This window comes from Cynocephalus volans, chromosome 11, assembly GCF_027409185.1.
Source record: "Cynocephalus volans isolate mCynVol1 chromosome 11, mCynVol1.pri, whole genome shotgun sequence".
Taxonomy (NCBI): Eukaryota; Metazoa; Chordata; class Mammalia; order Dermoptera; family Cynocephalidae; genus Cynocephalus; species Cynocephalus volans.
This window is the reverse complement of record NC_084470.1, coordinates 5,919,372-5,940,916: the sequence shown is the minus strand read 5'-3', so window position 1 is coordinate 5,940,916 and position 21,545 is coordinate 5,919,372. Positions and strand designations below refer to the sequence as shown.

At 43.2% G+C, this 21,545-nt stretch overlaps 1 protein-coding gene across 1 annotated transcript in view; it reads left to right on the top strand.

The window, feature by feature from the left end:
- Positions 1 to 4,277: 4,277 nt before the first annotated feature.
- The window catches only part of HECW1 (HECT, C2 and WW domain containing E3 ubiquitin protein ligase 1), a 241,863-nt gene continuing 224,595 nt past the window's right edge, over positions 4,278 to 21,545 (top strand). Inside the window, exons 1-2 of the mRNA XM_063114547.1 lie at positions 4,278 to 4,596; positions 14,201 to 14,308. Coding sequence (XP_062970617.1) covers positions 4,308 to 4,596; positions 14,201 to 14,308 — 397 coding nt within the window. The 5' untranslated portion in view covers positions 4,278 to 4,307. The remainder of the gene's footprint in view (positions 4,597 to 14,200; positions 14,309 to 21,545) is intronic.

The window sequence follows — 21,545 nt, the reverse complement described above, 5'->3', positions numbered from 1 at the left end:
GAGAAGTCCAAAGTCCATCTGGTGGTGGTGACAGTGACCCAAGGGTCTCACATTGCAAGATGGTAGAAGCAGAGAGAGCAGAGAGAGACAGACTCTCCTTTTCTTTTAAAGCCCTCAGAACCACGCCCCTGACCACCATTATTAATCCATTCCCTACTGCATGGTCTTATGATCCAATCACCTCTTCAAGGCTCCACCTTTCAATCACCATAGTAGGATTTCCCACCCTCTTAACAGTCCCAGTGAGGGCTAAGTTTCTAATACATAAAACTTGGGGGACACAATTCAAGCCTCAGGGAGTTTTGAAGGGACATAATTCGATCCACTACATTTTACTAATCTTCTTAGAACCATTGGATGTTTCTTCTGAAAATGCTGTCTTGCTTTGCCACCATTTAACCAATCTCCAAAACTTTCCCTGATTTTCTTGTCTTCTAAACTTTCTCCAGCATCTAGGCTTTTTCTAGCGTGCTCCTCCAAATTCCTCCAGCACCACCCAGTTCTGTGTATTTTGTAATGAACAACAAAAATGGACTAATACAAGCAGAGTTGGTGCTGGATCAGGATCTTGAAGGAGAAACACAAATCCTGCTCACGAGTGTGAGCAGTGGGATGTGTGTGGGAGGCGTGCGTGGCCTTCCAGACACAGCTCTGATGTCACAACTGCAGTCCAGGAATCACTGACACATGTCCTCTTTGACTGTGCCTTTGTTCTCACCACATGAACAGGGATCACTGGTGTAATTTGATAGTTTCAAGAGAGTTACCTGATTTCCAGGGAGTTCTGGTAAAAATACAACAGCAGAATTGTTGTCTTCAACAAAGGAGAAGTTTGCTGTAATCTTTCTGATGGCTGGATTGAAACTGCATGGACAAAATCTTTCTCTCAGCCTCTTCCACATTAATGCAAAAATATCCTCCTCAGTCACAAACCTGACAAATAAAGGGAGCGCCTCCGAAAGCTGGCATATGAGCCTTTACAAATACACTAAGTTGTTTAACACTTGCACCTTTGATTTCATGAGGAAACCCGAAGGGTCATGACTAGGAGTGACTTGTAGGTTAAAGGCAGACTGAATTTAAGTGTGAGGACTCTGGCCCGGGCCCCACGCTTCAGTGAGGCGCCTTCCCAAAGCAATGTCACTAGCATTTGAGCAGTGGATTTTAATTTACAGCACTCAATTTGCACTGTCTCATTAAATTCTGACAACCCATTTACAGGTGAAGAAACTGAGGCCAAGAAAGATTAAGTTGTCCAGAGATACACAGCTGGGAAGCTGGTAGGGGCTGCACCAGCTTTGATCGTGGTTTGTTCTAACTCATAATTGTGTACGTGACTATTTCCAAGTAGTTTTTAATCTCCATAATACTATGAGATGTTATAAGTCCATGTAAAGTATGTGTAAACTTAAGAAATTTTATGCTCTAGTAGCAGCCTTTCCATTTCAGTGACTTCACGAAGGTCTCTGGACAGAGCCCCCTGCAGGGTTGTCAGCTCGCACAGAACAGACTTGAGATGCTGGCATCCACGCTCCCCTGGGCTCCAGCATGCAGCCTGTCTCCCTAACAGGAGGACTGGCTTCCAGGCCACACCATAGTCCATCTATTTTCATACTGTTGTAGTGACAAGCATTTTTTTTAAAAAGTAGGAAACATGGCCCCAACGGTGTGATGAGATGCATTCCAGAGTCTGGCTTTTCTATCTGTAGCAATTCTGAAGTTGCCACCAGTATGGCCAGAGGAATTCCTAACAAGACACACAAATGACGAATGAAAAGTCCTGCCACATGGCTATTTAGGACCTGGAATGCCAATGCTGTGCAGGGTAATAGACTTTCCTACAAATGCCCTGGTCCTGGGAGATGGAAGGAGTGCAGGCCTAAATTACTGCTAAGTAGTCTCATATAATTTAAAGAGTAGACTGGTACTGGGGTCTGGTCCTCATGGCTGGCAAATAAAACATCAGTCACTTGCATTTGCTTGATGTGTATAATAAGTTACCATCCCTGGGATCTAAACTTCACGATTCAACACTTTTTTGGGCCTTAACTTTCTCTTCTTGAAAACAAAAGTGTTATCAGTATGAGGGGACTTCAAAAAATTTGTGGAATTCAAAGATAAAAACAATAAAGTTTATTTTTCAATTCCATCAAGTTCAAAACACTTTTGTAAGCAATGATACCAGCCATTTAGTCCATCACTAAAGAACTGAAGGTCCTGGGAATTTAACTATGTCAATACAGTCTTTTTTACATTATTAACTAAAGAAAAAATGGTTGCCCTTCAAAGGCTTTTTAAGAAACAAAAATAAGTTAGAAGGAGCCAAATCAGGACTGTAAAGTAGATGTCTAATGATTTCCCATAAAAAAACTCTTGCAAAATTGCCCTTGCTTGGTGGGAGGAGTGAGCCAGAGCATTGTCATGTGGTGGGGGACTCTCTGGTGAAGCTTTCCAGGGTGTTTTTCTGCTAAAGCTTTGGCTGACTTTCTCAAAACACTCTCCTAATAAGCAGATGTTATCATTCTTTGGCCCTCCATAAAGTTAACAAGCAAAATGCCTTGAGCATCCCAAGGTCACTTGTTGCTGTGACCTTTGCTCTTGACTGGCCTGCTTCTGTTTTAACTAGGCCACCTCCACCTCTTGGTAGCCACGGCTTTGATTGTGCTTTGTCTTCAGGATCGTACTGGTAAAGCCGTGTTTCATCTCCTGGTACAATTCTTCAAAGAAACGCTTTAGGATCTTGAGCTCACGTGTTTAAAATTCCCATTGACAGTTCTGCGTTTGTCTGCCACTGATCGGGGCACCCACTGAGTAGAAAGTTTGGCACCCATTGAGTGGAAAATTTGCTTAACTGTAATTTTTCAGTCAGATTTATGGAAGCTAAGCCATCTGAGATGTCTGTGGTGTTACTGTTTCTGCTGTATTGTTTAATCATCGATCCTCTTCAATTAGGGCATGAACAAAATTAATTGTTTTCCTCCTAAATTGATGTGGATGGACTGCAGCTGTGAGCTTCATCGTCAACATTGTCTCCTTTCTTCTTAATATGACTTATCCCCTTGTAAACTGCTGATTTCTTTGGGGCATTGTCCCCCATACACGTTCTGTAAAGCACCAGGGATTTTTCCACCTTCCACCCAAGGTGCACCATCAACGTGATGTTTGTTCTTGCTTCAATTTAGCGGAATTCATGTTGCTGTTGATGGAGGCTCTTTTCAAACTATTGTCTTATCCTTCCTAGTGCCTCAAACTAGATTCTGTTCAGACATGTTATAAGAAGTTATAATGAATTTATTTTGGTGCCAAAAAAGTTTGAAATCCATGCATAGTTTTTCATAATATGCATTTTCCATGGACTTTTTGAAGACCCCTTCATACTTTTATAGCCAGGAGCCCCAAGAATGTATATTTAAATTCTAATTTCAGTACACTTTGATGAAGTCGGATTCATCCTTGCTTGTTTTAAAACTGAACCTCTTGTGTGAGTTCTGTGTGATGCCCTTCCTTCTATGTTTTCAAAGTTATCTGTACCCAAAACAACTTACTGCTCTGCATCAGTTCAGCTCAGTTAAGTGCTCAATGTTGTGAACAATAAACAGGACATGCATTTTTTTCCTTATCAGATGCAAAATTTTCTACAATAACATTGGCTCCTAGGCAGACACAGTCCTCTGAGATTGGATTTTATCAAAAAATTATGGTGTTCAGAGAAGATTACTAGAATGTCTGAAAGCTATCGGAGAAATTTCAGACAGTCTGGAGACATTCTGTAGAGTGAAAGGGTTGTGAATGGAAGGCGAATGACCCCCTACCCAGCAGGGGCCACCTCTAATTCTGGACTGTGTGGAGAGAGTTGAATGCCACAGGGATCACTAGAATGTTCCATGACGATAACCATCATTTACCCTGAAGACAGGTACGATTGGATCCAATTGAATTGATGATCCAATTGAATTGATGTTTGAGTACTTAAGAGATGGCCCTTTGTTTGGGGGCAGTCACACCTTCAGGGCCATTCTACACATTTCCCCGTCCCTCAGTATCACGTAGGTTAGACGGGGCTGGGAGAGGGACAGACCCCAGCAGAGCGTGGAAACGTGGGTGCCTTGCTGTGTTCCTACTTTTGTTCCTGCTGCCCCTGTGTGAACCCAGAGCCACAGCCTTTGTCCCAAAGAAGTTGCTCTGTGTGTTTCTGCCAGCACAACTTTGTTTCCTGTGAAGACAGTGCTTGAGTGCCGGAGTATCCTAAACCTGTCTCTTTGCCCCTGCAGAATCTGTACCAGAACAGGTTTTTAGGCCTGGCCGCCATGGCATCTCCATCCAGAAACTCCCAGACCCGGCGCCGGTGCAAGGAGCCTCTCCGCTACAGTTACAACCCTGACCAGTTCCACAACATGGACATCAGAAGCAGCCCCCAGGGCAGCGTCACCATCCCCCGCTCCACCAGCGACACTGACCTGGTCACCTCGGACAGCCGCTCCACGCTCATGGTCAGCAGCTCCTACTACTCCATAGGGCACTCGCAGGACCTGGTGATCCATTGGGACATAAAGGAAGAAGTGGACGCCGGGGACTGGATCGGCATGTACCTCATCGGTGAGTAGCCCTGGCCGATGGACTCAGCCAGACCCCTGACAGCATGTGCAGAAAGGGCACTCTTATAAGTATGCTTTGGGCATTCAACTAGCATATTATTCACAGTTCACTGTCACATTTGCTTTAATATTTTAATAAACTCTATAGTATAATTAAAATGCACAATCACCTATGTTGTACAATGGATTCCAGCACACTGCAGACCCCAGTGCATTACCTTGTTTGTCTGCAGACCACACGATAAGGCGTTCTGCCATCTCTAGTCAATGGAAGAATGTCATGAGATAGCAGGCAAGGGACAGTTAAATGCCAATGCCACTACCAATCGCCACTACAGAAGTTCTCTACTTGTAATTGGATATCAAAAACCTGTCTTTAAATCCATGAGTTTATAAGACCAAAGTAATACCACATACCCAACCAATCCAATACACGCACATCTATGTGGAAGTAGGTTCACTTTTGTTTCCAACATAATCTGTTCACCAGCTCTCTCAACATTCTTGCTGCTTTGTATTCAGAGGACACAAAGGGATTATATATTCAGCTATGGTGCTGGAGAAAGCAAACCTGCTTTGCTTTAGGTAGAACTTTATTGAAAATTATGGAAGTTCAAAGCTGAAAGTTCATCAGAAGAGATTTTTCTATGGGAATTTTCTCATGTCTCTGCAAACAAACCAAATTATGCAAACTATTTTTATGAAAGTTTCACCATTCTCATTGATTGATGCTGAAAATAAATCTTACAAATTTGAAATTATAAAAGTAAATCTACATGAAAAATGTATTTCATCTATTTTACATGGTAGCATCAGGTGAGGTGGACATTTATGCGTTCACACACAAGCCAACGGGTAATTGCTGGGGAGCCACGAGAGTCAATAGGCTCAGTGCCAGGTTGGCAGGGGCTAGCCACCGCCTTTAGCCTGCATGATGTGCCGTCTTCACCCTTAGACACGGCACCAGAGTCAGCATCGGGGAGTGCCACAAGAAGCAATGGGTTGATATGAATAGTCTACAACCTTTAATTATCAATGCTACTTGTTTAGCACTTGAGGCAATTAGGTTTTTGGCCCCAGACCTAGTTTTGAATCACCTGTTTACGGGGGTGCCTCCTGCAGCTGGTGGGTGTTGGTGCAGCTCCTTGAGTTAGGGAACTACTAGAAGAAGATCTGAGTTCAGCATGGACCTTACTGAGTGGGGACGGCTGAGGGACATTGCCCACGATGAACAGATAGGTGGGTCTGAAGCTCAGCCATACAATCTTGGGGTTGTAGATTTGGGGTGATCAGCACTCTGGGAGTAGATAAGGTCACTTGTGGGGTGTGTGTAGCACACAGAGAGCACTGGAAAGTCACTGTCAGAGGTAGGCACAGACGAGGGACTCAGAGAAGATGCAGGAGGTGGTGAAGGTAAGACAACTAGGAAACCACATCACAGAGGACAAGAGAAGAGGGTGTCAAGTGTCACAAGACACTCTGTGATGAGTAAGATCTGGAATTAATGTGATGTCTTGACTGAAGCAAAAGTAACCACAACACATCATCTTAAATCTTAATTTGACAGTTTGTTATTCTCATAGTAGCTACACATATGTAACTGTGAAGTTATTTAATGCAAAATGTCAACACTTTCAATGGCATAGCATCTCAAAAATAATTTCCAAATCCTAAATTATCTGTGAATCTTAAAATTTCATAATTTGAAAGGCCTTAGTAACTGATCTTCCAGATTTGCAGCACCTTGCCAAAAATCAAATCATAGATCTAGCTCTAAAATTTTAGAGGAGGTGATTTCATCTAGTCTGTCATTTCAAAAATGAGGAAATGCAAAGTCAATGGCTCCTGTGAACGCATGGCTGCTCCCCTGGTGGCAGAACCACGCTGACCACAGGAACATCTTAGCATCGGGGAGGGCCATTCCACAGCAGTGGGCCATCGAGATGTCCAGGCAAGGCCACGTTTGTGATGCCTTCAGCCTCATATGATCTCTGGAGCTCTCCAGGCAAGCATGACTTTTCTCCAGCTATGAGAGGGCAAAAATGTGGATGGTGATGTGTGGTCACCATGTCACCAATGCTGTTCTTCACCAAGATCACAGGAACCAGCAGTGGGACAACAATGTCAGCATTGCCATTATTATAGAATGAAATAGCACGCGGATGCCCTTGTTTTTGAGTGGTTCAGCATGCTCTAGATGAGAGTGACAAATGATTCTCTCTCCCAGTGGCATGGAATAGGGGAAGATTATGTGTTTCTAGTGACAGGCAGACCTGGCTGAGAATCACACTCTGCTCCTGGCCAGATGTGTGACCTGAGCCAGGTACTGCCATCTGAGCTCAGGTTCCTTATCTCCAAAATGGAGAAAAAGTGTAAATCTCTTCTCAGGATCAGTGAGAGGACTTAAAGAGATAATGTCTGTTTAACTGCATGGTGATCAATACATCACTTCTTTATTTACCTTGCCAAGTAGCTTTATTCTCTGGATGCATCCTGGAAAATACCCTAATTCCCAGGCTTCATTCAGCCTAGCCATAGCCCTTAGACCTGTACTCAGTTGTTTCACTTCCACCCAAACCAACAGAGACCTGGAACGTGAGTTTAAATGTCAATAAATGGGCAGAAGCTTATCATTTGCTCAAAACATGTACATAAAGTCAGATTGGTTAGAATCAGTACTTCTAGTAAATAGTTTCCCAAGTATTCATTTAGGAATGGATACTTTGCTTTGATAAATAAAATCCGATTGTTTATTAGTCCCATACTTAGGGTTAAAGATTCAGCAATGCCTATCGCTCACTCGCAGTAGGGAACAATGTTGTATAACTGAGTTAGGATACATAATTTGATGGATACTGCTGATACCTCTAATCATTAGAATGCTAAATTAATGAGAAAGTATCTGTACAAAAATTTTTCACCTCTTCATTTCACATTCCAATATTTTTAAAAATCTAATATCTTAAAACCATTTTTAGGATTATTAATTTTGAAAAACAGCCATTCCTTTTACTCTGTTGGAGTCAGCCTCTGTTAGAACTTCTCAAATATGAAATAAATATGCAATTAAAATCATGAACATGTAATTGAATAGGTAAAATAGATATAATGTACTCACAAGTTGCAAAACTAGCTTTTTTTATTAAATTGTCATTTTAATATATCATAGTCATTATTATGCCATGCTGCACTATGCTATCCCATACCATGCTAGAATTTGCCCGGTAATGCAAAACATCAATGAAACTAAAATACATTCATCATTCAGAATTCAGCAAATTGAGAGATCGTAACTCAGAGCAAAATTAAAATTAAAAATTTTCTAAAATTACATCTCTGAAATACCCCCATACACTGGTGCCTGGGCATGTATATTCTCTTCCATATATTCTGGGTTGCTCCACCTGTGTGAGGTTAGCAATTATTGTCTGTATCAAATTGATTCTTTCAAATGTTTTGAGGTTTCTTCTGTGACCTGTACCTGATCAATATGTGTGTGTGTGTAGTACTGTGTTAACTGAAACTTGTGTACAATGAAACCGTGTCTTCACTTCACACAGTTCCATGGCAACTGAGGTAGCAGAACCTGCCAAGCAAGGACACTGTTCTGACATATACAAGTTCCAGTTAACACTACACTGCACAGAGCAAGGGTTGCCTCTCCCTCTCTCAGTCTCTCTCCTTTTCTCCATACATAAGTGTGTGTGTGTGTGTGTGTGTGTGTGTGTGTGTGTAATTTATATATGCATATATATAATTCAACGGCTGGCCAGGTAGCTTAGTTGGTTGGAGCATGGTGCTGATAACACCAGCATCCAGAGTTCGATCTCTGTACAGGCCAACCACCAAAATAAAGTAAAATAAAATAAAAAGATAATATAAATCTTTCTGTGAACTTTTTGAATTATCTTGTACATTCCGATTTTTTTTGGTCTCTCCTCCCACTTTAAAAATCTAGAAAAAACTTTTAATTAATCTACGTCTACCTTCATTTCTGTAAATTGTATACTTTGTAGATGTTAATGCTGTTTCTTAGGTGCATAAGTGTTCATGATGTTTGTCTTTTTCCTGTGTGGTTTATTAGAGTTTATTGTTGCAGATGTGTTTGTGTTCTTATATTACTCCTTGCCTTGAATTCTATTTTTTTAACTGTTAAGATTGCTAGAATTTCAGTTTTCTTCTGCTTCATATTTGCTTGATCTATCTTTTTTTCTTTATTTTTAATCTTTCTCTGCCTTTTTTTAGTGTGGCTCTTTGTATGTGCTTTTGTATTCTGATCTGGGAGTCTCTAATTTTTAATTGGTTAAGATATCATATTTATATTTATTGTACATACTGTTATATTAGGACTTATTTTTGCCACTTTACTTCATATTCTTTATTTTATGTATTTTCTTTTTGTTTCCTTTGGTTTTTCCACCTTTGCCTTCAATTGGATAGATCTGTTGATTTAAAAATTATGCACTCTCTTATCATTCTTAAGGTATTTGTTTTTAATCATAGACCAGTGGTTCTCAAGGGTGATTCTCCACTCCACCCCCAGAAAACATTTGGTAATGTCTGAAGACATTTTTGGTTGTCACACTGTATCAGGTGCTAATCGTATCTACTGGGTAGAGGCCAGGAATGCCACTAAACATCCTACATTGTACAGAGTAGCCTCCTCAAAACAAATTCTTCTCCAGCCCAATATTTCAACAGTGCCAAGTTTGAGAAACTCTAGACCATAATCATATTTATTTGCCAATATTGATTTCTTAACCCTATCAATATCTATTATTCCAACAAACTAGTAGTTCTGACAGTATGCTTTCTTATTCCTTTGATCTTCCAGGACCTTCGTTTTCCAGATGTGGACACTTTCTCTTTTATCCTCTATATTTCTTGGCCTTTCTTGTATGTTTTCTGTTTTTTTGTTGTTGTTGTTTTGGTTTTTGTTTTTGTTTTTGTTTCTGTTTTCTTGCTATCTTCTGGAAAGTTTTCTTAATTAAATCTAGCTTCCTTATCCATTTCTCACCAGAACTCCCACAATATAGTAGGATAAGAGCAATGATAGATATAGGCATGAATATTATAGCCAGATGAGTAGCATTTGTGGACTATATCCTATACATCAGTCAGTACTCCATGAAAGAGTTCTACAGTTAAATAAGAACAGAAAACTCTGCTCATATCGCCCTGCTCTTAAATTCTCAAAATGTATATTAAAAATTTGAGAAGCCAGAAGGAGAGGTATCCATTATATTTTGTTAACCCAGCATTTCCTACACTTTCTGGAGAAAAAACACTTTATTTCCCAATATTTGTTTCAGTGTAGAAAACCACACACTAGGAGGTATGGGAAATTATAGAGTTAGTACAGAAACTCAGCCCCTGCCCTTAAGAAGCATTTAATATTGCAGCATCTTAAAATTTCATATTTTAGGAAAAAAGCAAAAATTGCCTTTCTGGCTAAATACCTGAACACAGAAACTCCCAGAATGCTTAATGCTTCTCTATGAACACTAACTCTTGAAGAATTGAAGTCTCCTCCTTACATCAGGAACCCTATTGGAACAAAGAAGAGCTGAAGCTGTATGTCTTAGTTAAGGCATAAACAGAATACTGTGTCCAAAACCAAAACAAAACAAAAAAACATGAAGGAAAAGCCACAGAGAAAGAGAAAGTGACACTGATTTTTAGGACTTCCTCTGTTATTTTATCCTTGAAGTCCCTTCCCGGTGAAAGAGAAGAGAGTTTCTACATCCCTGGCTTAGTGTATGAAAGGCAAGTAGATTCTCCCTGTAGCCCCATCCTACTATTTAGTAAAGCCACAGTCCAGCTGTAGAAGGAGAATCTCTGGAGATTTTTCCAAGAGTTGGTTATCAGCAGGTCTGAGTTACTCTGAGAAATGAATATTTTTTTCTGAAGGGCCTAGGAGACCTGGGTAATGCATTGGTTCTCCTAATCAATTATGGGCTCACTTGCCCATTTTGCTCTTAACAGCGATGGCATTTTTGTTGTTCACTCTTCTGTTATAGATTAGGGTGCAAAAACTATAGCTATGCTGTTCATTTTAAAGAGAACATGCATTTCTTGTTTCTTAGGTATATTGTTTCTGTAAGCTTCAGTAGGACTTTCTAGTTAAAATTTCAGTAACCTGCAAAGATATTTTCTCTATTATAAACTGTGGAGCAGGAGGTAGGATTCTACACACCAGAAGAAATAAATATCATCCAGAAAATATAATCTTTTCTTTAAGGAACTTAATACATCTCTACATGTTCTGTACAAAATGTGTAATGACAAAATCTTACATAGTACAGACATAAACTAATGTTTCAAGTTATTATTAATGGTTTTGCACATTAAGTATCATGGGGCTTTGCAATAGGGGGCCCTATTTTTAGCCCAGGCTCTAAACAGAAATAACTGCTTATTAGATGTCTGACACTGTTCTAAGACCACTACCTGTATTAGTTCATTTAATCCTCACAACAAAATTTTGAGGTAGGTAGAGTATTAATATTATCCCCACATTGTAGAGAAGAAGCTAAGACACAGAGAGATTAAATAAGCTGCCCGAGATCACATAGTACTGACAGATGTCACCTTCCTGCCTCAAGGGGCTGTAAATAGTGCTCGCACAAAGAGACTTCCGCTACGACAGAGAACGCAGAAGAAAGAGCCTCCAGATGGACAGTCCAGGAGCTGCCACTCGTCACTCTGGCGGAAGGTGTGATGGCCCAGCACTCATTCCAGTCCTCTTCTCTTCTGAAGTGCCTTCCTCCAGTGCAGAATCTGGTCTGTGAAAAATTATATTTCCCAGACTTCTGTGTAACCACATACTGCCTGCCAATTTGGTCCCTTCATGTCACTGCACCTGTGCAAGACTGAGAAGGCAAAGTGAAATGTGGAGACCTACCTGCTCTTCGGCCTGTGGCTGCTGCAAGTGTGGCCCCAAGAAATCGAGCTTTTCTACAGCAGTGTCCACTGGCTTCATGAGCATCAACAGGCGGTGTGTGGCAGTGGCAGTGACCCACTCCACTTGCCACTGGCTGGTCACTGGCTTGGTGGGTGGAGAGGCAGTTGCTGAGCCTGGACAGTAGCCTCCTACTCTCTGGATTGCAGCTACCTTACCGAGTTCTTATGCTCAGCAGGTTGCGGGTGGCCTTTCTGATGCGGTGAAGGCAGCAGCCTTGCTCAGGAGCCAGTGAGGAGTGTTTGGGAGCCCAGCCCAGAGTCCGCTTCTCCGATGCTGAATTCCCTTCATTAAATCCCTTTCTGCCTAAAATGTGCAGGCCGATTCTGTTTTTCTGAATGCCAATACACGTGGATTCCTAGTCAAAGACTAGTAACTTTTTAACAATTGGTGATGCCTTTGGAGGAAGGATTGACCTCTCAGCACAGATGGCCCAGGCAAAAATACAGACCATACTATTTTCGTGTGTGATATTTCTTAATAAGTGTTATTATCAGTGCAAGGGAAGACAATACTTAAGACCAATTGCCAATCCCTTAAAGTGTGTTGTGTTTAAACATATACAGCAAAATACACCTTTTTCTCTCTGAAGTGGTAGCTTGCCATTCTCGGCAGCCGTTTCTGGTTCTTCTCACCCCCACACCCCCATCCTTTTCTCATTTGTGCTCCTATGGTTCCTTGATACTTAACCTATTTTTATACTCTCTATATTCTAATGAAATTACCTGTTGAATAAATTCCCAAATACGTTAGAAACTCCTGAGAACATAGACTGTGTCTTCTTCACCAGTGTACCCCTAGGGTTTAGCACAATGTCTAGAATGGAGCAAAGTACTCAATATACATTATCTAATGCGCGAACATCCCCCTTCTGGGTGTTACTGTATAAGAACACTTGACCATGACTATTAATATTCCAGTGATCAGAATGGATAAATTCAGGTAAATACTGCCCTCTCCACCCCCGTAGAATTGCCATAATGAGGCTAATTTCTAACTAGGTGTGAGATTCATTATATCTGTACTGAAGATCCAGGGAGCCAGGAAAATATTATGCCTTTTTGCAGAAAGGAGGCACTTACTGTAAAAGATGTTTTATGCAATCATCTTAGTAACCCAAACAGGTCTGTGAGCACACACTGTGAATATAAGGACAGGCAAAGTTTGCAAACAAGTGATTTTCCAAGGGATATAAAGAGTTCTCGCTGTTAATGAGGCAGAGACGGCATTGCTCTGACCATCATTTTTGCCAAAGAAGGGGTAACCAAAAATGTTCAATCAACATAGCAGGTTACAAGTGCACTTACCAGTTATCTCACTGAATCCTCCCTGTAAGTGGAGGCTGAGTGGTGTGCTGTAGGGGGTGGCACTACCGTTAAGTGGCACAAAGTCCCCAAGATCTGGGTCCTCTGGCTGCCTGTTTTCTCAGTACAGCCCCATGCCGGGTATGAAACACAGGGCATCTCCGTAATGAGAGGGCACCCACAACGCACTCCTCTGTGGAGCCGGGGCTCTGGGCCTGCCCTCAGCAGCCCTGTTCAGGTCGTGCCCGTGCGCCTCTGGTGGTTTTGGACTCTCAAAATCTGGTTTTCCTCATAGCCTCAGATCTGGCTCAGATGATTAGTCTCTGGTGAGGTGGAAACCACAAGGGCCCTGCAGAAGATCAAGGTAAAATGCAGATCGTGTCTTGGTCTGCTCTGGAAGAGTGGAATGTGGAAACAAGAAAATGACAGTCAGCATGGTCTTCTCAGATCCGTCCTCTCCAGGATGCTGCATTCCTGTCCAGGCACTGGCTTTGAATAGGACATCAGTGGCTGCAGTGGGAGGAGCAGACGGACTGCAAGAGAGGACGTGCATGGCCGCCGCTGGCCGCTCTTGTGCCTCCCCATGCCCACATGGCTCTGCCATCCTCAGCACTCCCCTGGCCACCCTGGACGCCCTGTCACAGCGCCCTGTTCTCCTTCACATCGCTTCTCACAAGTTACAACAATACATGGATTTCTTTGCTTAGTGTTGAAGTTGTCTTCTCAGTTGTTTGTGTTAGTTCAGAAGACACCACGTCGGTTTTGCCCAGCGCTGTGGCCCCTGCACCTTCCCCAGCGTCTGGCTGGATATCAGCTATGGGATGAAGCATGAATGCATGAATGCATGAGGGATGGGTGCACCGGCTCACGGAGCAGTCCTGCATACAGGAGGATCGTAGTGCCCAGGCTGGATGACAGATGACATGGGGCGGGATCCATGAGAACTGAGCCCCAAATGGAAAGCAGGACTGGACATTTACTTGTCTCATCCTTCGTCTCTAATAGAGATCGGCGTGTAGAAACTTTAGGAGGAAGATTTTCACACAGATTTCACACATGTAAGAGCAATTCAAAAGTGAGATGAACTGGAGGGGGTCGAGCCAGCCAGATGATCACTCACCAGGAGTGTTGGGGGTGGGAGGGGATTCCTGGATTAAAAGGGTCCTGTGTGTGTCTGAGGATGCTTCCGGCTCTCTGATGCTATGATCCCAGGTGCTTTCTCTTCAGTTCAGCTGGAAGTGGTATTCAGATCCTTTGCTCTTCTTCTTTCCCCCCCCCCCTAAATATGCTGTTGATTGATATATGTTTCTCTACTCTGCTTTCTTCTTCTGGGGATATAGATGAGGTCTTGTCTGAAAACTTTCTGGACTATAAGAATCGTGGAGTCAATGGTTCTCATCGGGGCCAGATCATCTGGAAGATTGATGCCAGCTCCTACTTCGTGGAACGTGAGTACCTCGCCACTCCTGTTGCTTGGCAGACACGGCAGAGCAGAATTCACCTGCGTTGTTCTCAGTTCTGTCGTGTTGTCTCCACCTATAAACACACCAGACAGAAGAGAGACACAGATTTAGTGAGATCCTTACAAATATTTTCAGCAGCGAGTCATAAGCTCTGGAGCAATCGGGTGATAGCCATCCAAATCAGCCCAGAGGGCCACTTCTGTAACAAGCAAGAAAGGACAATGCATGTTCAGAAACCTCTGACTCAGGACCTTTGGCTCATATCCTTTAGCTTTTTGCTCCCTGGCTCTTCCAGGTAGTCTCCAACTGTACCATAGTTGAGACCGTGTCTTCCCAGCACATGTCCTGTCCTCTGGTTCTGCCTTTGATTGACCCAGTGCTGCAAGGCTCTGTGCTCACAGCCCCAGCATCTAGGGGATATTCCACATTTTCCCCTGACCTTTGGTTCTGGCCAGTGTGTCAGGATGGGGAAGATACATTAGTACTGACAGCCTGATGCTTTAATTCTTGATCTACTGACATTTCTGGATGTATAAGCTTGTTATCATGTCTCTTATTGAGATACGTTCTAAAATTTTCCTCTGTCTTTGAACATAAATCATTTTCAGAGTTATGGCAGGATTTCTCACAGGTGCTCCTGCTGGTGTGTTTCTTATTGCATGAAGAAATACCTACATAGGCTTTATATTTGCCCACTAAAGGAATGCAGATTGCTTGTCGTTCACAACTCCTTCTCTTCCACATGGGTACAGGAAAGTGCTTTCATGGACAAATCCCTTAATCCGCTTTCTGGTTTCTAGCAGGCATTTATTTGATACAGTACATCTGAAAAGAAATAGAATTGTCTGTTATTCCAGCTTCCCAGTTCTCGAGGAAAAGACACATGGCCAGGAATTTGAAGTTATCCATTGTCATTCGACTTGTTGTCCAAGAAAAACTCTATCCTCCAGCATGTTCTCCCTCATTCTCATTTGCTCTGGTTTCCATTTGTTCACATGGTAAGCAGCTTGTAGGAACTGCTATATTCCAAGCACTAGAGATTTGGAGGTGAAAGGCTTGGTGCCTGCCCTCCAGAAACCTATGGTGTCTGCTCCCATCAATGACACCAATACTTCTTTTTCGTGTTGGATCATGCAGAATGAATAAGCAGTCAAGAAATTTTATGCTGTCAGGGTGTAGAGGGGACATGATTTTATGAGACATGGTTGCTGGCCTTTGACTTTGAGATAGGCATAATTAAATTCTCAGCAAGAAAATTCCTTCTCCTTAATACATATCTCCCTGACTGTAGCTTTTCTCCTCTCTGATCGATTCTGCACACTGATATCAGTCAAAATGCTTTAAACCCAGTTGTGCTATCATCTGCCCCAAAGCTTCATGGCTCTTCTTTCCTGCTGCATGAGCAGAAGCCTCTGCCCAGCTGCCAAGCCCCACATGAGCTTACCCTCATCCCACAGCCCCACTTCTGCATCTCTCCAGCAGACACCAATGCCCTAGTCATAGCAGTCTTCCCCTGCCCCACAGACAGCATCATTAGTATAAGGAATGTGGGACTGATTTGGGTGTAAAGGTGGCCCCAGTGCGTGGTGCCTAATATAGACCTAAATTTCAATAAGAGCAAGAGATAAAAATTTACGTTAGCAATGATAATTAATAATAATTAACTACACCGGAAGTGGTGTGGTAAGAGAGTCTTTCCTTCTTTTGCTGTGCATCCATCATCTTCCTTTGGGCTCTGATTGAGAAACAGATACGAGGACCCGATTTAGGGTCAAAGCACAGTTACAGATCTCAGTGGTACTGGCACAAGCACAGCTTGCAAGTTTTTATCTTTTTAAAATCAGGGAGATAAGTACTGAGGAAAAGGAAACCTCTGGGTGAGAATTTCAATGCGCTTAACTCAAAGTCAAAGGCCAGTGACCACATCCCATAATGCCATGTCCCTCCTACACTTTGATCTCCTGACTGTCTAATCATTTGCACGAGTCAATGCAAAAAAGGGGAATCTGTGTTATAAATTAGTCCAACAATAGTATCATTTCCTTCAAGGTAGTCTCTTAAGATTTCTGTGACATATGGAATTTTTCTGTATATTTATCCCAAACGACAAACCATTTCATGTCCATCTCCATCAGGAGTTCGAAAATACACCTTAATATTATTAGATAGACATTATAATACAAAATCAGCTCTTTAAAGTATATAAACATTGTCATGATGAAGTGAAAGCATGTTCACACTTGGTCAAGTAAGTAGTTGTGTTCTATAAAAAAACAAGTGGCTTGCAAAGGGCATGTACAAAACAGCTGGAAATTGAACGCTTTAGAAAAACAACATTAAAAATGTTCTTGAGCAAACTTGAGAAGTCTGTGGACCCCAGTGTACCTGTTGGACTATCAATGTCTCAGTGTTGTGGGAAAATGCATGAAAATAAAATAGAAAAGGGCAAATATCTATTTTTCAAATATATCAAATGAGTGATCAATATATTAAGATTGTATTATTCTATACAAATTCTATAATTTGTCAAAGGGTAAAATTTTTATCAATGCAAAGCTTAACTGAGTTTGCAAATGATTAGATATAAATCAATTAAAATGCTATAATGAATTATAGCTTTAGGAATCTGAAGGCATCAAAATTGTATATAATATGCTACATAAATTTATACTTTTATGGTGAAATAATTTGCATTTTCAAAAACGTGTGATTGAAAATGTACCAAATTACCAAGTAGGGAGAGATTGGATGCACAAAATGTTCTGATATAACTATCCTTCATCAACACATCACAGCATCAAGGTCCTCTTGCTACAATAAAAATGCATAATCCAGTTCATTATCCAAAAGGCTGCAGAAGTTTTTGCTATGAACCAAAAATAAGACTCTTTGTAGTCTCCCAGTAGTAATACACAGTAATATAATTGGTAAGTTATACTCTCTTAAAATTAAAAATAATTTTGCAAACATTGAACTTTGGCCAGATTTTAAATATTGAAGTACAATACAAGGTCATTCTTTCTTCCTGGGGATTAAATTAAAATAATAAAATAGAATGAAATTTTCCTTTTACTTTTGTTTTTCATTTTTCTCTTTGTTTTTTTTTTTTTTTCCTTTTGTTGTTTCTTTTTATGAAAGTGGAAGTATATTGTAGATGACTTGCAGTCTATAATGTTGTAATAGCAAGTTTCTTTCGGGGTTATAATTCAATTTAGAAGTAGGTAATTGCTGTTGATTTATACAATTTTTTTAACAGTCTGACTAAATCAGATTTTGAAAATACCACCAAATTAGGGGTATTCAAAACAAATACTTTCCGTACTTCCCAAGGAGTTACATGCCTGGTGAAATACAAAAGAAAAGAGAGCCTGAATTGTTTCCTATTCTGTGGCATAATTTTTCCTTCGGGGGCACCTGGCTAGACCATTCAGGCTGCTATATCAAAACACCTTAGTCTGGGTAATTTACGTCATAGAAACTTATTTCTCACAGTCTGGAGGTTGGGAAGTCCAAGATCAGGAGCAGCAGATTCAGTGTCTGGTGAGGACCTCCATCCTAGTTCATAGACAGTGCCTTCTCACCATGTCTGCACATGGCAGAAGGGGCCAAAGAAGCTCCCTTCCACCTCCTTTATAAGAGTATTAATCCCGTTCATGAGGGTGGGGCCCTCATGATGTGATCACCTCCCACCTCTTAGTACTATCCCAATAGTGATTAAGTTTCAACATGTGAACTTTAGGGGGACACATTCAGACTATAGCATCATCCCACATTTAAAGGACACACAAGTGGTCCCTGGTTAACAGAACAGAAAATCTAAGCAACTGGTCCTGCTGTAAGTTTTCGGTGACAGCCACTTGATCATGGTGGGGCCAGATTTACTCGTGTGGGTGAGGCTGTCAGAACTGGCCTCCCCACTGGGGGCTTCTCACTGAAGGCTTCCATGTGAGAGGCCGTGCGATTCCTGCAGGGGCTTGCGGGCTCCACGTCCCCCGGTGTGGCTGCGTGGACTCTGAGATTCTGCTTCTCCATCTCTAAAATGTACGTGACCCCCGCAGATTAGCTGAGAAGGCACAGGTGATGTGCCAGCCAGTGTTGGGGACAGCAGTGCTCTGTAGAGACCAAGTCTGCCACTGTCATTAGAGGGCTTTGAACTAGGGATTGTGGGTATCACTCTGAGAGGGGTCAGGGCAGGAGGGTACGTCCAGCATTGGTTTCTGCTCTGGAAATGCACATCCTGATGCCTTGGTGACAACGGTGACTTGAACAGCTTTATGCTGAGAGTTTTCTGTGTGAGAATCTTTGACAGCAAAGTTGGAGCCTACTGGGCACTGAACGGAGAGCGGGGCTTCAGGAGAGTCGCGGACCCGTTCAAGGGCGTTTCTGGCGTCTGCCTTCTCCTCTCCCTGTGCTGTTGGGCCAGAGGCACCCAGCTCTGTGACTGCACTTCATCAGGCCACATCCAGATGGCTAAAGCAACACATTGTTAGAAGCGTTTATTTGAATTTGGGCCCATCTCCACCAGGACTGCTCTGCCTCTGCGACCAGTGTGGCCGAGGACTGCACCAGGGGCTGCTGTTCTCAATCACTGTTTTATTTTCCAAGGGGATGTCTCCATTTGTGCTGCAATAAACATTTGGGCCACACGCTGTGAGCCCTTAACAAGTTCAGATCTACTTGGGAGACTAAGCAGGAATCTGTGCGCTGTAAAGTGGAGACAATCCTACTGCTTCACAGGTTTTCCATCAGGAACAAGAAGGGCTCCATGTGAATATTTGCAAGATAACGGGCATGTATATATTATTGTGTCCTCTTGTTTTTATTGTGTGACTCCTTGACCACCCCCACCGCCCATCCAGTTTCATACTATTCCACAGTGAGGTCACAGGGAAAAGCGCACCATCGCAGTCATGACGGGATTTCAGTAGCGCTGCCACTCGTGTTTCTTCAGTGTTGAGAAGAGGACACGTGGTTCACAGCAGCACCGCCCCAATCCTCTTTCCTCCTGTCCCTCCGCCACACGACTGCCCTGTGTCCCCTGAGCTTCTCCCATTCCTGCCTCTGGTCATAGCTCACACTCATGCTGGGCTTCCCTTTCTCATTTCCTTTCAAATTTTGCTTTAAAAGCCTAAAAGAAGCAATCTTGTTAAAGAGAGGCCTCCTGGGGTGGTAGAGGAAGGAGCCCAAGCCTCCAAATCCGCAGTCGCACCCTTTAGCAGACGAGGAGACAGGGTTGGAGATATTGATAATTTTGCTCCTTCGATGTTCTTACAAACCATGTGGTATCATATGTGGTGTATTATGCGTCCAGAGTGCTCATGGGGTGTAGGAAGAATACACCAGTGGCTGAAGTCGGGAGGAGCTGGGTGGAGACGGCTTTGGGGAAGGCCCCATCAGACAGCAAGACTGAGGGTCGGGGCAGAGAGGCCTGGCAGGCCACGCAGGTCAGCGCTGAAGGTTAGGGTTAGGGTCAGACCGTGAAGGTGGCATGAGAAACAGGATCAAAGGGGGTCAAGATGCACTTGAACATACTTTAGACTGACCAGAAGGAGTCACACAAATAAGGACTCTCATTTATTTAGTGCTTGCAGGTGTCCGACTTCTTGGCAAGGACGTTGCTCCCTTTTATTTCATGCTAACAAGAGCCCCACATGGTCTCGAGCAGGGTCACAGCAGGCAGGATGGCCGGGGCCCAAATGTACCTGCCAGTGCTGGGCAGTGCCATCAGGCAGCCGGTGGTGTGCAGGGGGTGCAGGGCATAGAGGGCAGTTGATGGGTTGAGGCCAGTGAGGAGTCAGAAGGGAACAGAATCCAGACCTACCAGTGACACGGCCTTTGCTAGAAGCCCTTGAGCAGCCAGGGACAGGGTGGCCAAAGCGTGGATCGCATGGGTGGCAGGGGCAGGATGTGGTGAAGAGATGGGAAGGCGTGTGTTTCTGCCAGACTCTCTACAGTGCCCTTCTTCTAACAAGGAGAGTAAGAGGAAGAAGAAACGGGGAAGTCGGGCATGATTTCCACCTCTACAAATGTGGCAGAATAAAATTACAACTCCAAACAAAAGGACTCTCTTCTCCCCTCTCAAAGCCACCGTATACACAAAATTAATCTCTTTTACACAGAATCACAGACACGTGGAGCTAGAAACTTAAGCAGGGCAGCCAAGGCCCTCTGTATCTCTGTCCCCAGAGAAGGCATGGATAACGTAAGGGGGTGTCAGGCCATTTTGATCTCCATGTGACTATGCAGAGTCGCTTTCTCTACAGCCCAGGCAGGCAGGTATGTGGGGCAGACGGGCGCACTGACCTAACTAGGATGCTGGGCTGAACCTGCAGCCAGGTGGGCGAGGCACTGTCTCCAGGGCATGGCATCTGGTCACCACGGTGTCCAATTAGATGACACGGCAGATGGGAGCAAAGGTGCCACAGCCATTCCAGCAGGGTGGCTGGTGCTCATCCCAGGGATCTGTATGCGGCCACAAGAGTTGACACCCAGGCTGTCTCAGGGAAAGCTACTGTCCTGAGTGGAGCAATAACAACAGTAATGCCAGCAGTGGACTTCTCTGAGCTCTCCCGATGTGCCAGCCATCACACTAAGCAACTTAAATACATTACTCCATTTAATCTCTATGAAAACCCTTATTATTTGTCCTATTATATTCCCTTTCCGTGGATGAGGAGCCCGAGGCACAGGAAGACAATGCAATGGGTCCCGTACGCACAGGCCGCATAGAAACACTGGGGCCAAGACTTGGGTATGGCCGTCTGCCTCCAAGCCACCACAATGTCCGAAGGGCTCCCACTGCTGAAGAGTGGAGGTACTCATGGAGGGTGGGGACTGACTCATGCACTGGATAGAACTTTGAAGCAGGAGTCACTTTGAGTGCTTTACCTCCCTAGTGTTGACTGTCAAGGAGATTATTTGGGCATCACAGTGAAAACCCAGACCTCACTGGGCTGTTGAACCCATGAGCAGAAGAGATGGTGGTAAAAACAGATTAAATACGAGGGCTGAAAGGAGCATCAAGATGGTTAATATGAGGGTACTTCAAACAGTTTGCAGAAAAATAGAATTGAATCTTTCCATGAGCTCTTTCAAATAGCCTCGCCTGCAGCCTTCCTCCATGCAGGTGATTCTGAGCGGGGAGCTCAGTGTGCTCCCCTATGAAAAGCTATGGAGAAAGTCACACCGACGGGCAGAAGCTAGCCAGGAATCCAGTTGCTCC